Genomic DNA, 16,755 nt, shown 5'->3' with positions numbered 1-16,755 from the left:
GCCCATAAGAATGAAGGGGAAGAAGGATATCCAAAGAGAACTGAGAATCTTCTAACATGAAACAAAACTCAACAAATGTTCACAGGACACATTAATCAAAGACAGTAAAACCTCAAACTATGTTCATCATATTCAGATGATACATGTACTTCCTTCAGCAGGTAATTCTGGAACAGGTGATTTTTAAAATCAATCAATCTATCTATCTATCTATCTAAAAAAAATTTTTTTTGGCCACGCCACGCAGCTTGCAGTATATTAGTTCCCTGACCAGGGATCGAAACCGTGCCCCCTGCAGTGCAAGCTTGGAGTCCTAACCACAGGACACCAGGGAATTCCCTGGAACAGATAATTTTAGAACAAATAATAGCACTTTAAATAATGGATAGTCAGCCTGTTATTGAACTCATCCCAAATGGTTGAAAAAACAGAATGAGCATATTTCCCTAATTGTTTAAATAAAATTCTTGACAGGAATCTTTTATGTTCTTCCACAAAATGTCCTAGGTATCATTCTCAGAAACCAAACCTTGAATGAGATGGAAAGACTAGTAACCTGACTCACTGTGACATTTGTTGTGTCCTTAATCTTTTTTTTTTTGCGGTTCACGGGCCTCTCACCGTTGTGGCCTCTCCTGTTGCGGAGCACAGGCTCCGGACGCGCAGGCTCAGCGGCCATGGCTCACGGGCCCAGCCGCTCCGCGGCATGTGGGATCCTCCCGGACCGGGGCACGAACCCGTGTCCCCTGCATCAGCAGGCGGACTCTCAACCACTGCGCCACCAGGGAAGCCCTTGTGTCCTTAATCTTATACTCAGAATATCATATTATTAAACTAGTATTTAGCATGGTAAGTGCTATGTAAACCCATGAACTGAGCAATGATTCAAACTTTCTAGGCTCTTCAGTCCGTTCCCTCTCTCCTCCCTGAACGACACACCTTCTTCAACTCTCTCAGTAACCCAGAGCCTTCATGGTCTCATGCAAGAATTTCTCCTTTTCAAATTTTATTCTCAAAGAAGGCTCAGAAACTCACCCAATAACTAACCACAGCATAAAAAAATCAATGCTGCTTTTGAAATTCTAGCATTAAGTAATAATTAAAATAGTCCTGTTGATTATACTTTTAACACTCAGAAATAAAAGGTAGGAAACTTTAAGAAAATGGTCAGTTCCTGGTAGAAATCCTGTGGTAGTTACTATCAGTACTAGCAAGAACAAGGAAGAAGAGGGCAATTAAGAAGGCAAACTAGAGCTTCCCTGGTGGCGCAGTGGTTGAGAGTCCGCCTGCCGATGCAGGGGACACGGGTTCGTGCCCCGGTCCGGGAGGATCCCACATGCCGCGGAGCGGCTGGGTCCATGAGCCATGGCTGTTGAGCCTGTGCGTCCGGAGCCTGTGCTCTGCGACGGGAGAGGCCACAACAGTGAGAGGCCCACATATGGCAAAAAAAAAAAAAAAAAGAAGGCAAACTATACCTCCATTCTGAAAAAGAGCAGAGCCAAACTATGATATATAGACAATGAGAACCAAAATACGTGGAGTATTTTATATAATCCTTTGCTGGAAATGCCAGCATTGTAATTCTGGTTCCAGCTCTGTCATTAACTGCTGGTGTCACCTTTGGCAGATAATTTTCTGTCTTTGAGTCTCAGAGCATTCATCAGTAAAATGAACATGATGAACTACTGGATGGTCTCTAAGAATACTTTATGGCTCAGAAAGTTTATGAAGAGGGTAACAAAGACTTGAATAGCAGAGGTGGACATAAATTTCAAAGCAACTGTAGGTACCACAAGGAAATTTTCTCCTTGTTAGTTAACTAACTCTGTCTTGCACTGAGCTTTACAATGAACATTTCCATATCCATCTGCCCAGCAGTCCTATTTTGGGGAATCCCAAAGTAGGTGGGATGCTACAGAAGCTTAAGGACAGATGCAGGGGTGCAACCTGACAACAAAAACATAGGGACATAATCTAAGCTTGGCCAGGTGGATGCTCCAGGTATTGAGATTCTTGTATAAAAGAACAGTCAGATTATTTGAGGCAGTTACAGTGGGATCAATAATACCCACAGTGCCAAAATAAGTGTCCAGGGACAATGGTTCAGGAAGTGTCCACTGGCATTGGCACTGGTGACAGACTGATCTTATGGTATGATCTTAGCTGTGTTCTGGTTCCCTGTGCTTCTCCCTGGTTCTCCAGCCTCTCCATTGATCCGACAAGCTACCCAACATCCACCCATTTTCTGCTTCAGTTAGTCAAAGTTGGTTTCTATTGTTTGCAACCAAGAAGACTAACTGGCATAAAAATTATATAAAGAACAAGTTGTAAGTGACCTCGGTGAAATGGGAAGAATTCTAGAACTGGTTTTCTGGACTAACTGGGGCCAAAAGCGAGCAAACATTCTGTCAGTATTTAAAGATGGAAATCTGGCAGCCCCATGGTATATAGCAGAAAAACAACTAATTGCATTATCCTTATAATCACTTAGATTCAAAGAACTTCTTAGAATTATGTGCCCAGTGAAGACAAGGCTGAGTAGCTGCTGCCAAACAAGAAGAGAAAGATATAAAGACCATCACGTATTCAAGGACTATGGGCTGAAGTGAGTGCTTCTAGGGGCGCTGTTCGGCTTAGGAAGAGAGCGACATACTGGCATCCCTGAATTCTTGGCTCAAGGTGTGGAGTGAAAGAAAGATTAAAAAGATGCAGACCACTCCAGATTGGTAGGTGGCAGATTTAATAAGCAAGAAAACTTAAATATGAGGCTTGTCTTGGGATGAGCAGATCTCCGTACCCGCCTGCCAGAATCTTAAAAGTTTATATAGAGGCCTTCACTGGGCTCAGTCACACATACCGTCCAGGTGATCTCAGCACCACTTTACTATCTCAAGGCTGAAGTTGAAAACCAAAGGCACAGTTTGATCCTGCAGGTTGCCAAATTATATCAGTTAAATTTGCTTCCCTTTCACATTGGAGATCCAGTGATATTGTGATAAGAAGGCAGTGGGACGTCAAGATCTGAAGCGGGGACACATGACAAGGTTCAGAGTCCCTACACAGGACTCTGAACCCCCAGCCCTCAAAGCAGACCCTCATCCCTGGTCTGTTGAGGCACTCATCTGAAGGATTTACTTTGTAAGAAGCAAATAAATAGCCTCATACCCCATCCCCACCACGCTTCAATGTCTCAATCTATAAGAAGAGTTCTACCCCACCATGCTCTGGGAGAGTCAAGTCAAAATTAAATCTGAAAAAAAGGATTATACATTATTTGTAAGACACTATACATTTATATTGGTTTGAGGGTGCTGGATTATGGAGGAAAGAACAAAATTTCAGATGGTGCTAATACTGATAGGAGTGTATTGATTCTAGATTCAACGTGCTAGCTTCAGAGACTGGGCTTTTGACAGGGGCTTGGTGGGACCCTGTTGGAGGAGATAATCGAGAGGACATGACCCATGAGCTGGACCCTGGCAAACAGAAGTCCCTTATCCCCTCTCCTGTCCTTTGAAGGTATGTTCCACTGGCCTTCCCCGCACTACAAGCTGCCCAAGGCCTCAGCCTTGAGACAGTAAAGTGGTGCTGAGATCACCTGGATGGTATGTGTGACTGAGCCCAGTGAAGGCCTCTATATAAACTTTTAAGATTGTGGCGAGTGGGTGCGGAGATCTACTCTTCTTGTGGCCACCCAACACAAGCCTCATATGTAAGTTTTCTTGCTTATTAAATCTGCCACCTACCAATCTGGAGTGGTCTGCCTCTTCTTCAGTCTCTCCCTGCCCTCTGTGTATGGGGGCCAATTTCAGATTACACAGGGGCAACTCCGGAGGAGGATGCGAACTAACAGATCCCAAACCCAACCCAGTGTAATTTCCCAAGCCCAGGTGTGTACACTTCAAATAGTTGTATTTCACAATAGCAAAATCACCATACTGGCTTCCTGGATAAACATTTTTATGGTCGAGGTGGCAAAACAAAAAACATTAGAGGTCTACCTCTACCATGATAGAAAATCAAAAGCAATACTGTGGACAGGGCTTTCAGAGATGAGTGACACCAGCAAAAACAGATTCAGGGGTAGTAATCGGTGGCACCTGTCCATTTTAACTGGATATGTTATTAATACATAGTCTTAAGCAACCTTAATCAAATGGCTAAAGTACTTTTCCAGATGTGGTCTCTCTACTATAGCAAATCAGTACAGCCTTTGCAACACATATGCAGCTCTAATCTGGCCAATGCTTGTTCCTCCAAAAGGAATTTACTTTCACCTAACAAGGACAGCAACACATCTTCCCCAACTTGCCTTAGAGCAGTCATTCTCAAAGAGTGGTCCCTGAAGCAGCAACAGCACGCCCCACTGGAAACTTGTTAGAAGTAAATTCTCCATCCCACCCCAGATCTACTGATTCGGGAATTCTGGAGGTGGTGTCAGTGATCTGTGTTTTAACAAGCCCTTCAGATGATTCTGATGCACACCAGAGTGTGAGAAGCACCGCCTTAGAGTAATATCAGCTCTTCAGCTCTGTGCCTCAATTTCATTTGACCAGAGACTCTAACCCTATCAGTATTTCACAGGACATCATGCTGGCCCATCATATTTAGAACATAAAGCTGGTGAGGCCATAGGTATGTACCAATGAGGAGATTAACCCTACATAAATAAAAGGAACCTTCCACTTTGATTCTGCTAATGGTTCCTGGTAGACACTGGACACAACTATGGGACATCTAGAGATCATCAGCCCAAGACCTCTCATGAACTGGGTGTTTTCTAGTCACCTATTTATGACATCAGGTGTAGCCAATATGATTCCCTCTTCAAGTGGCCGGAGTAGATTTTAAAGACACAGGAAAGCAGCATAAGCATACTGCTCACACTCTCAGAATGCCTACTTCTGTCATACTACACCTTGTCCTTAAAACACACCAGCTAGCTCCCCATGATCTAATGACATGATAATGGAAGGGACCATAGAATAGACCTGGGGTTGCTGGTGCTATAAGATCCTGAAGAGAAACTCTGAGTTAAAAGGCTAATAGAGAGAGATCAAAAGAAGGAAAATATTTTGATTTTAAGAAATACATAAAGCTAAGCCTAAGCAGAGTGGGCTTGTGGCAGTATCTTGCCTGCACCTTGCCTCCCTTAGCAATAAAGATGCAGGTTATATAGACATTTGTCACTTTTCTGAAGCATGAATCAGAATCCTCCTGGTACATGGAAGAAGCCACTTTACTAGTGACCAAGGCCAAGTGACCATAAAGCATCTGATTCTCATCTCAGGATTTGTGCTTTCTACTCATGGTGTCACACAGTAACTCTCAAGAAGTGGTAAGAGCTTTATTTCTTACTTTAAAATGTCACCAAAAAGAAAGCCAACCTCTAGTGATAGTAATGGAAATTGAGAAAAAGTGAAGAAGTTTAAAAAAATGATTGGAAAAAAAAAAGTGGTGCGCGCCTTAGGCAGGCAACAGACTCACTGAAGATCTGAAGGGGTCCCTAAATGTTTACACTTCACAGAGCAAACACTGTCAAAGTGGTTACAAGAGTTGAGTAAATTCTTTGAGAATGTTAATGGACTACTGTATAATCAAGTGGTACAAACTCTGCCACTTATTATCATGAATGTGACCAATCTCAGGCAAGTCAACTTCTTTTTAAAAATTGCAAACCAGGGCCTGGAATACAAGACAAGAATAAAAAACAGGAATTTGCATTATTTCCACAACAGAAAACTTGTTATTTTTTAAGTATTTCTTAGCGAGCACTACAAATTTTAAACTATTTCTCCAAAAGACCTTTCCTTTAGAAATTAGACAAAGATATATAGTAAGTGGTTGGTACTGCAAAATAATCTGTCCACTGAAGAGTCAATTATTTAATTTAAAACTTGTAACTTAGAGAATGTGGCCAAGATGGTGGAGTAGGAAGACTCTAAGCTCACCTCCTCCCACGGGCACACCAAAATTACAGCTTTACAGAGTGACTACTGATGAGCACAACCTGAAGACTAGCAGAAGAGATTTTCCACCACTAAGAATATAAAGAAGGAACCACAATGAGACAGGTGGGAGAGGTAGTAATACAGTACAGTCAAGACCCACTCCCCAGGGTAGGCAACCCATAAATGGAAGGATAATCACAATTGCAGAGGTTTTCCCCAAGGAGCCAGGGGTCTGAGCCCTACATCAGGCTCCCTAGCCTGGCGGTCCCGCACTGGGAAGATGAGCCCCTAGAATGTCTAGCTTTGAAGGCCGGCAGGGCTTGCATACAAAAGAGCTGGAGAGATGCAGGAAACAGACACTCTACTCTTAAAGGGCACATGCAAAACTTCACACACTCCAACTCCCAATGCAGAGGCAGTAATCTGACTGGGTCAGACCCTCTTACTGATCTTAGAAAGGCTCCCAGAGAGGCAGAAGGCCGGGCCTCCCCCTGGGGAAACAGACACTGGCAGCATCCATTTTGGGGAGCTCATTCTACCACGAGGACGCTGGTCCAGGCAAGCACCATTTTGGAGTCTTCCCTCTAGCCTATTAGTGGTAAGTGGGTTACCACTACCTCTGGCAGCCACCACACAAGGCAGGGACTTGCAGCCAGCAGGGCTGGGGACCAACCCCACCTACCAGGGTGCTCACAGTTGTTAGCCCTGTCACAACAGAAGGGCCCACACAGCCCACATAGTGGGCACCCCTAGAACATACAGCTCTGGTGGCCAGAGGGGAGTGTTCTGCTGGGCCCCACGGGACGTCTCTTACATAAGACCAATTTGCCAAGATTGGGAAACATAACTTACCTACCCAATACATAGAAATAAACACAAGGAATTTGGCAAAATGAGGAGACAGAGGAATATGTTCCAAACGAAGGAACAAGACAGAACCTCAAAAGAAGAACTAAGTAAAGTGGAAATCAGCAATCTACCAGATAAAGAGTTCAAGACAATGATCACAAGATGTTCAACAAACTCAGGAGAAGAATGGATGAACACAGCGAGAAATTTAATAAAGAGTTCAAAATTATAAAGAAGAACTAAACAGAACTGAAGAATACAATAACTGAAATAAAAAATACACTAGAAGAAATCAACAGTAGATTAGGTAATACAGAGAATCAGATCAGTGAACTGGAATACAGAGTAGTGAAAATCACCCAAGCTGAACAGAAAAAAGAAAAAAGAATTTAAAAAAAATGAGGACAGTTTAATTTAAGAGACCTCTGGGACAACATCAAGCATACTAACAATTTGCATTATCAGGGTCCCAGAAGGAGGAGAAAGAGAGAAAGGGGCAGCTAATTTATTTGAAGAAAACTTGTAACTTGAAAAACTATAATTCACATTCAGGTACACATTCAACAAACATTAATGAATGAATACATACATATATACAAACTAGAGCAATAAAACTTCATTATCTACATGCCACATTCTCAAGGAAAGGAAATAATCACAACACAACAGTCTTCCCATGGTCTAAAAGAACCATGTCTCTTTGCGGACAGGCTCTCCTGAAGGCATAACTAATAATATCCCAGACTGTGGAATAACAAGGAATGACCCTAGGGATTTTGTCCCTATCAGCAGAGACTCCCAGGAGAAATACTGTCCTCTGTTCACATACAGGTCTAACCCTGATTCTGTAGACTCAGAATTAGTCAAGGTACTTTTCCTACTACTGCAGTACAATGTCAGAAAGGAAGGCAAGTTTATAGTTTCTACATTTAAAACCCAACAGTAGCCACTATACACACAACTGATCTGGAATACTTTTCTATATTTATTTCATTTTAAATGACTCAATAGCTTACTTTCAGAATAATTACACCTATTTTCAGAAAGTCTTCCCTGAAAAATAAAGAGGTTAGTCACACTAAACATTTTCTTTCCTTTTGTATGGGGTAGAAGAGTGGAGAATAAGGAGGAAAGGAAGGGGTCCACTAGACACATCTAAAAGCAGAGGAATATGTTTAAAAACCAATAGAAACAGATTTTTTCTTTAAAGTTTGTTTATACAGTTTTTCTCCGTCCCTTTATTTTTAATTGATTAGAGACATTTTACTAGTGCATACTAACAGGTGGAAAGGAAAGGAGTTTTTTTTTTTTTTGGCTCACTTCCCTTTAGACTGTTCAAAAGTAGAACAACCACATGCTGTTCCAAACAATACATGACTTAGTTTTGCCTAGGCCTTAATGAAGGCAATTCAAAAAGAAAAATACAAAATTCTGGTCTCCATTTTCCCTAGATCAGTCTCATTTCTTTCTGGATGAAATCAGTCTCTCAAGGGACATCAACCTCACAATTTGAGAAACAATGCTCTAGATATGAAACAAAAAGCAACACAATGGAAAACCAGCAACCATTTGTTTTTCCACTTGGGAGAGTTAGACTGTACAACATCCTTTTCATTACAAAGCCAAGTTACTATTCAGAATTGTAAATTAACTCTTTGTAATAATACAAATGACTTCAGTCTCAGATAATAAAATAAGAAAAAAAATCAAAGTCCCTTATTTCAAGCAATCTCTGAAACAAAACTAAAGGACCAGGATATCTCAGTCAGATCCTTTGGTTTGTGATAAATCTGAATTAAAATTATCTGGAAAGAAAATAACACATAACACATATGGTAACATATTAATAAGAATGCACAATAATGACTTTTATTACATGCTTTATGTGTGTAATCCTTAAGAACATTTTCAAGTGCTTTAAACCAGGGTTCAGCAAACTACAGCCTGTGGGCCAAATGTGATGCACTATCTGTTTTTATAAGTAAAGTTTTATTGAAACATCCACATTCATTTGTACTGGCTACAACTGAAGAGCTGAATAGCTGTGACAGAGTGTGAAGGTCTTGCAAAGCCAAAAATATTTATTATTTACCCCTTTACAGAAAATGTCTGCATTCCCTGCTCTAAACCACTGGGTCTCAAATTTTAACACTCATAAGAAACACTTGGACAGCTTGTTAAATCAGTTTCCTGAGCTCTACTTTCACAGATCATGATTCAGTAGGTTGGAATGGGGTCCATGAACTTGCATTTCTAACAAGCTCACAACCTGCTGGTCTATGAACTAAAGTTTGACAACCACTGCCCTAAACCACCTCATAATCACAGATCAGCAATGACCACAAATGTTATAAATTCTATAAACCAGGATAACCATCACACATAATGAAAACTAAGGCATAAAAGAGGAGGGAAATAGATCTCTTGACTTACATGAAATTCTTGGTAGCTAAGAAGGCACAACTGGTTGCCATAATCATCAGATAATTCTTCAGCCCCTCATCCTAACGTTAATGCATAGTAAACACTGGAAATTCAACCGGGACCAACAGGAGCCAAAGGCAGTTGGGTTGAAAGTGTAAAACACAATCAGTTCTTTAGAGAAACTATAAAACACTTTTTAAAAGTAAAAGCTGAGGTATATTCAGTTATAATTTAGTATATGACTGGACTATAGATTAAGTACTAAAGTACAATGTTTGAAAAGAAATCTGACACATATAGTTTATAATACAATGGTCCAATCAAAAGACAATTCTTTCACTCCATATAAATAAATATAAATGGTTAAAAAATCTAATCTTTTGAATAAATTCAAAATAAACGTGTCACGCTAATAATGGCAAAGAACACAGAGGATATCAACTGATGTATTTTATTAGAACTAGGCTCAGGCAGATCAAAGGTGGATGATATGTAAACCACATAAAAATATTAGGGCCTTTCAAAAACAGAAATATAGATCAATGGAACAGGATAGAAAGCCCAGAGATAAACCCACGCACATATGGTCACTTTATCTTTGATAAAGGAGGCAAGAATATACAGTGGAGAAAAGACAGACTCTTCAATAAGTGGTGCTGGGAAAACTGGACAGGTACACGTAAAGAGTATGAAATTAGAACACTCCCTAACACCACACACAAAAATAAACTCAAAATGGATTAAAGACCTAAATGTAAGGCCAGACAGTATAAAACTCTTAGAGGAAAACATAGGCAGAACAGTCTATGACATAAATCACAGCAAGATCCTTTTTGATCCACCTCCTAGAGAAATGAAAATAGAAACAAAAATAAACAAATGGGACCTAATGAAACTTCAAAGCTTTTGCACAGCAAAGGAAACTATAAACAAGACAAAAAGACAACTCTCAGAATGCGAGAAATTTGCAAATGAATCAACTGACAAAGGATTAATCTCTAAAATTTACAGGCAGCTCATGCAGCTCAATAACAAAAAAATAAACAACCCAATCCAAAAATGGGCAGAAGACCTAAATAGACATTTCTCCAAAGAAGATATACAGACTGCCAACAAACACATGAAAGAATGCTCAACATCATTAATCATTAGAGAAATGCAAATCAAAACTACAATGAGATATCATCTCACACCAGTCAGAATGGCCATCATCAAAAAATCTAGAAACAATAAATGCTGGAGAGGGTGTGGAGAAAAGGGAACACTCTTGCACTGCTGGTGGGAATGTGAATTGGTTCAGCCACTATGGAGAACAGTATGGAGGTTCCTTAAAAAACTACAAATAGAACTACCATATGACCCAGCAATCCCACTACTGGGCATATACCCTGAGAAAACCATAATTCAAAAAGAGTCATGTACCAAAATGTTCATTGCAGCTCTATTTACAATAGCCAGGACATGGAAGTAACCTAAGTGTCCATCAACAGATGAATGGGTAAAGAAGATGTGGCACATATATACAATGGAGTATTACTCAGCCATAAAAAGAAACGAAATTGAGTTATTTGTAGTGAGGTAGATGGGCCTAGAGTGTGTCATACAGAGTGAAGTAAGTCAGAAAGAGAAAGACAAATACTGTATCCTACCACATATATATGGAATCTAAGAAAAAATAAATGTTATGAAGAACCTAGGGGTAAAACAGGAATAAAGACACAGACCTACTGGAGAACAGACTTGAGGATATGGGAAGGGACCAAACGTAAAATAGATAGCTAGTGGGAAGCAGCCGCATAGCACAGGGAGATCAGCTCGGTGCTTTGTGACCACCTAGAGGGGTGGGATAGGGAGGGTGGGAGGGAGGGAGACGCAAGAGGGAAGAGATATGGGAACATATGTATATGTATAACTGATTCACTTTGTTATAAAGCAGAAACTAACACACCATTGTAAAGCAATTATACTCCAATAAAGATGTTAAAAAAATTAAAAATTGAAAAATAAAAAATAAAAATATTAGTGCCTTTCACGTAGACTCTGCAGAATATAAAGGTGGAAGGTAAAGATTTGGAGGGAAAATTCTCATTGATGATTTATTAGAATAAGAAACATCTCCTTTTCCTTTATTTAGCCTTCATTGAACATCTACCATGCTCAGAGGCACTGTACACTGTACTAGGCATTAGACATAGAAATGAATAAACATCCCTACTCTCAACAACCTCAAAAGCTAGGGAGAGAGCCATGTAAATAAGTGCAATACAGCACGGTAAGTATAAGAACAGTTGTATATATTATGTACTATCAGAGTGTAGAGAGTGAGCTGATTAAATATGCTTGGGAGAAAGGTGAAAGGAATACTTCGCTAAACACAGAGTTATTGCTTTAACTGAGATGTAAAGAAATTGAGCAGATGAAGAAGGGTAGGTAAGGAGCCCAGGAGGCAGTGGATACAATATGTACAACTGTACGGAAGTGAGAGGGAGTAATATGGATCTGAATTCTACATCTACAAACAGGTCAGCTTGGCCGAAGCAGAGTGTGTAACATGGGAAGCAACAAGATGGGAAGCCGGACAGGAAGGCAGGGTCTTATATAAAGAACCTTAGGTGCTGCACTAGTCAGGTCTTTATTTTTCCAGCTTTAGGGAAATGGTGAAGAATTTTAACCCTAGAGTGGACTGCATGGATTTGCATTTTACTGAAATCACTTTGGCACCACCAGAGGGGACAGGCTGAAGCCAAAGGATTTTATTTTTGATCTAAAAATTTTGACAAGACTTTGTATTCAAGGCATGGATGAGAAATAGAAAGGTAGAGCTGATTAGAGGTTAAAAAAAAAAATCTGCCAGCTTAATTTTTATCAAAATGAAGTTTAGGAAGAAGCAGCAAAGACTGAAATTAACACAGGACATTCTAATCTTAGGAAATATTTTCTTTTTTATCTAATAAGGTCAAGGATAAAAAAACACCCCACAAAAATCGTTAAAGATGACAATTATGGTCCATGTTGACAGAGAAGACTGCATCAGATTATAGCGCTCAGATCTTGGACAAATCATAACTTTTCTGGGCTTCAGTTTCTTCACCTATATAATGACAGGTTCAAAGCTTCCTAACCTGGGCTATAAATAGATGTACATTTCAATATAATTGGTTTCCTCTGTAATCCTACTCATGTTATTTAAGTTTTAAAATTCTGAGAATGGGTCAATGGCACAAAAGAGGATAAGCAGCTCTGCATGATATTTAAGTCACAACTCTCGAATTATAGAATTTTGGACATTCAATACAGGAACTAAAAGAGAATGCCACTGGCTAAGGAAAAATAAGAACAGGGCAATAGGAAAAGCGTAATGCACTGGACCAAAAAGATAATTTATAGGGATTTAAAGTCTCATTTAGGTTGGTATTATTTTGCCTTTCCATTTCCCTTTCTTCTTTTGTAAACGTTAATGCTGGTATTAAATGACTGCTTGATGGCTTTCTTTTATATCCTTAAACCAACTGAAATGTGATTTATGGAATAAAACTTAATAGTAAAGGCTAAGAGAAAGTGTAGATTATATAATGAAGAGATTAGTAATGTCAGTAATCAAATAAAGGAGGGAAGAACAAAAATGCCTTCTTGATATCAAGTCCAGACACAAAACTACCTGGGAAAGAAGCTAGGTAAATGAAAAATAACCTTTTTTGGGTCAGAAACAATTGGTTTTAAAAAGACATGTCTAGAACAAAAACTAGTTCTTATCATCTTATAATTACAGTATTTAATAGCAGGGATGCATCTCTCCCTATCTTCATAATGGTACTCTATGATAAGGAATTCTAAATTATCTGAATTTATAAGGTCAATGTCAGCATTCAAAATGCATATAGCTACTACACAAAAAGGAGACCAGATTTAAACAAATTTTTAAGAACTCTATAAGATATGAGTTATAAAACACATCAGAAAAAATGTGAATGAAGGTTATAATTATTCCTTGAAGTTACTCATACTACATACTTTATTTAATCAGATTAAACAATCAAAATGGTTCTGATTAACCAATGGAAGTCTCACCATATCATCTGTTCAGTGTTCAAAAAGACACCTTGCACTGGTTTGAAAAACCATTGAAAGATTATAGTAATATAATTTGCAATATCTTTTAAAAGTACTTCTACTTAGTATTCAAAAGCCTTCCTATTTTAGACATGAGTCTACAATGAGGTAGCTGGACAACTATTCAACTAAACAACAATGGAAGACTTTAGAAGCTGCGAAATCAAGTCTGGTCAGTTTTTAAAGCTGTGTCTATATTAAAACTGCCGAGGTTTCAACTTTAAGAAACAATCTGAGAGGAAAAAGCCTTTACTATCCTCAGTTTTTCTGGAAAAAAACTACAGAAACATTTGTCTTCTTTCCTTCATGAAAGTTATCCACCTAACAGATCTGTAGGAGAGGACAGGTTTCTACAGGTAACTCTTTCTTCCCACACCTCCCTAGCAATCTGCATATCTCTAAACCAGAGACAGGTAACTGAGGCACCTGAGGCAATATTTAGTGTCACTCTGCTCCTCCCCTGACGTGTGTGTTGTCTTTTGTTTTTTTTTAAACAGGTATCTTACAAAGAATACTGAAGCACTATGCTTAAAGAAAAAGTCACTTTTTAGCAAAACACTATCTACAGCCCCAAAATCTTCTAGTCATTGATTTGCTTCAGAAAAACAGGGCCAAGTGAACGTAACAACTACTTATGAAAATATATGTAACCCAAGCACTTTTAGTCCAGGCAACATAGATTACACGTTCAATCAATTAGGAAAAATTCAGAATTCACATTTCTAGAGGAACTACCATAATTTACTCAGGAGAGCAAAATATTTGACAGGTGCAAGACACTGCAAAATCATTCATAACTATACTTCATATAAAATGAACCCGATCTTAAGCAAATCCACTAAGCAGGGCCACAGATGTACAGGAGCGCAAGTTAGTAGGGAGATTTAATTCTCAAAGGGATTTATTCAAAGTAGGACTTATATACAACTTGAAGAAATCCCTTACTGTGTCTGTGTTTTTTTTTTAAAAAAAGGTAATATTGGGCTTCCCTGGTGGCGCAGCGGTTGAGAATCTGCCTGCCAATGCAGGGGACACGGGTTCGAGCCCTGGTCTGGGAAGATCCCACATGCCGCGGAGCAACTGGGCCCGTGAGCCACAACTACTGAGCCTGCGCGTCTGGAGCCTGTGCTCTGCAACAAGAGAGGCCGCGACAGTGAGAGTCCCGCGCACCGCGATGAAGAGTGGCCCCCACTTGCCACAACTAGAGAAAGCCCTCGCACAGAAACGAAGACCCAACACAGCCAAAAATAAATAAATAAATAAATTTATTAAAAAAAAAAAAAAAAAGACACACTAGAATAAAAATAATTAAAAAAAAAAGGTCCTATTTATAGTTTATTCCAGAACAGAGCATAAACTATTTTTCCATAAAGATACGGAGAACTACTCACCTCCATTTCCACAGCCGCAATACTCTGGTCATAATGACCCATCAGATTAGGGAAAAATGTCATGTTGTAGGCCATTTTCATACATCTGGGAACAGTAATTGGTTCACAGGTGAAAAGACTGTGCCCTCGTATGAGGGGTAGAAAAATACATGTCCACAAAAATGTAAACGTTTCCATTCTCTTCAAATTCCTAATTTTACCACATGGCTTGGATTAATAGCTCTGTTCATTCTCAGATTTCCATCCAAAGATAAAATGCTCAAATTCCTCGTTTAATTATTTGACCATTTTGAAGGAAGCCCTTTTTCCTGAAAATGAATTCTGGGTCAATTACTGTAAAAACAACCAAATGGGTGTATCAGCAACGTCTGTCATAGACTCAAATGCGTACGTCAAAGTGCAGAGTTAAGATTTTCACCCTAGGTAACTAACACCGGAATAACGACGGAAAATTTCGTCCCATCGAGATCCCCTTCCACCTGCCTTGGCACAGAATCTATCGCCTGCTGACGAAGTCTCATCTGTAGGGAACGGGTGATAGGAGGCTTGCGCTGTACGGAACACAGGGTAAAAGGGGGACACTGGATGAGCGAGATGGAGAAAATGGTGGGGATAGGAATAAGTTAAGAAGGGCTGATAGAACTGTAAAACCTAAAAGCCCCTGTTGGCTATCTTATTACGCACAAGAAAACCGAGTCCCGGGGAAATTCCTTAAGACCTCATGAGTTCTTCAATTCTTTAAAAGACTCTAAAGGGCCAGTTTTTGTGGCACTCTTCTGGAGACATACTGTCTACGTTTTTAAAACTGCCAAGTAGAGGGAGACTTCCAGGATTCCTACTGCGGAGGAGCGAAACTAGTATTCAATGTCTGGGGGGAGTAGCGATCTCACGGAAAAGGGAAATGAGCAAAGCTGTCCCGCGGCGGCGACGGAGTTTCGGTGGGAGGGAGGCTGTGGGCCCGGAGCCACGAATAATCGCACGCCCTCATCCCATCCCCCAGCACACACCGGTGCCCCGACTTCCAGCGCCAGGGAGGGCAACTCGCCCCACCCCCGGGCACCTGCCCCTGGCCCCGCGGGGACCGGCATCGCCGTTCCCCAACTTTCTGGAAAACTTTGGCCAGTGCGGACCGTCCCGCCGCCGCCGCCTTCCCCGCACCTGCGGCAACAAGCGCGCGCCCCCCGCCCGCCCCGCACCCCTCGAGGCCCGCCCCGACTCACCCCGGCACCCGCCCGGCGGCGGCCGCCCGCCCAGTCGGGGCCCGAGGACCCTCACCTCGGGCGGCGGTCGAAGGCACCTTCCTCCCCGTCCCCGTCCAGCCCACCGTGTACCCCCGCGACCAGAGACGGCTCCCGGGAGTGTCCGGGACTCTAGCCACCTCAGGAGCCGCACCGGGAGCGAGAGCTGAGGAATCCCGCGAGACTGCGCCGCCAGGTCTGGCGGGCAGGTCAAGGCTCGCGGCGGCAGCGGCGGGTCTGGCTCTCCGCCCGGGCCCCGCCCGCGCGGCGCCGGCCGGGCCTGGTTCTGGGCCGGCCCCGCCGGGCCAGGTTGAGCGGTGTCGCGGTGTCGGGGTTCAGCTGTTGGGCCGGGGAGCCCCCCTTCACTTTGCGGTCTCTTATGTGCCGTCCAGAGGGGTTCAGCCTAGAATCCCAAATAAAGCTTTTAGAAGAACACAATTTATTCCGAATTTCAGGAGCCAAGAATTCTTAAACTGGGCCAGTTTGCTCTGGAAAGTCAGTTGCCCAAGTGACCTTAGTTGGAGAGTGGGTAACTTGCTGGGTATCTGTCTTAAAAAAACAAAACCAAAAAACCCTTTTATTAATTCAGGGAGTCTGGTCACCAACTGGAGGCACAGGTGGCAATGGGATTTCAGCCCTGGAAGGTCCTATGGTTTACTGACGCAGAACCGTAATAGAAAGTTCAACTGCTTTAGGAGTCAACCCAGTTTTTAGTACCAGCTGTGCCACGCGTCATCTCACAGTGCTTACCTATTCATCCCTTCCCTCTAACGTTTGAAAATCACCAGATCT

At 41.3% G+C, this 16,755-nt stretch overlaps 1 protein-coding gene across 3 annotated transcripts in view; it reads right to left on the bottom strand.

Annotated features, from left to right (window-relative positions):
- The window catches only part of FZD6 (frizzled class receptor 6), a 38,851-nt gene extending 22,723 nt beyond the window's left edge, over nt 1-16,128 (bottom strand). The window contains exons 1-3 of one of the 3 annotated variants that reach the window (XM_007465310.1): nt 16,001-16,128; nt 14,926-15,058; nt 14,726-14,810 (exon numbers count right to left, since the gene is read on the bottom strand). In XM_007465310.1, coding sequence (XP_007465372.1) covers nt 14,726-14,806 — 81 coding nt within the window. In that variant the 5' untranslated portion in view covers nt 14,807-14,810; nt 14,926-15,058; nt 16,001-16,128. Of the gene's footprint in view, nt 1-14,725; nt 15,059-16,000 lie in introns of all 3 variants that reach the window. The other 2 variants (XM_007465311.1, XM_007465309.1) reach the window with 2 other exon arrangements.
- Nucleotides 16,129-16,755: the final 627 nt, after the last annotated feature.

This window comes from Lipotes vexillifer, unplaced genomic scaffold, assembly GCF_000442215.2.
Source record: "Lipotes vexillifer unplaced genomic scaffold, Lipotes_vexillifer_v1.1 scaffold1586, whole genome shotgun sequence".
NCBI classification, from domain to species: Eukaryota; Metazoa; Chordata; class Mammalia; order Artiodactyla; family Lipotidae; genus Lipotes; species Lipotes vexillifer.
The sequence above is the reverse complement of the archived record's forward strand: the minus strand, read 5'-3'. Positions and strand labels throughout refer to the sequence as shown.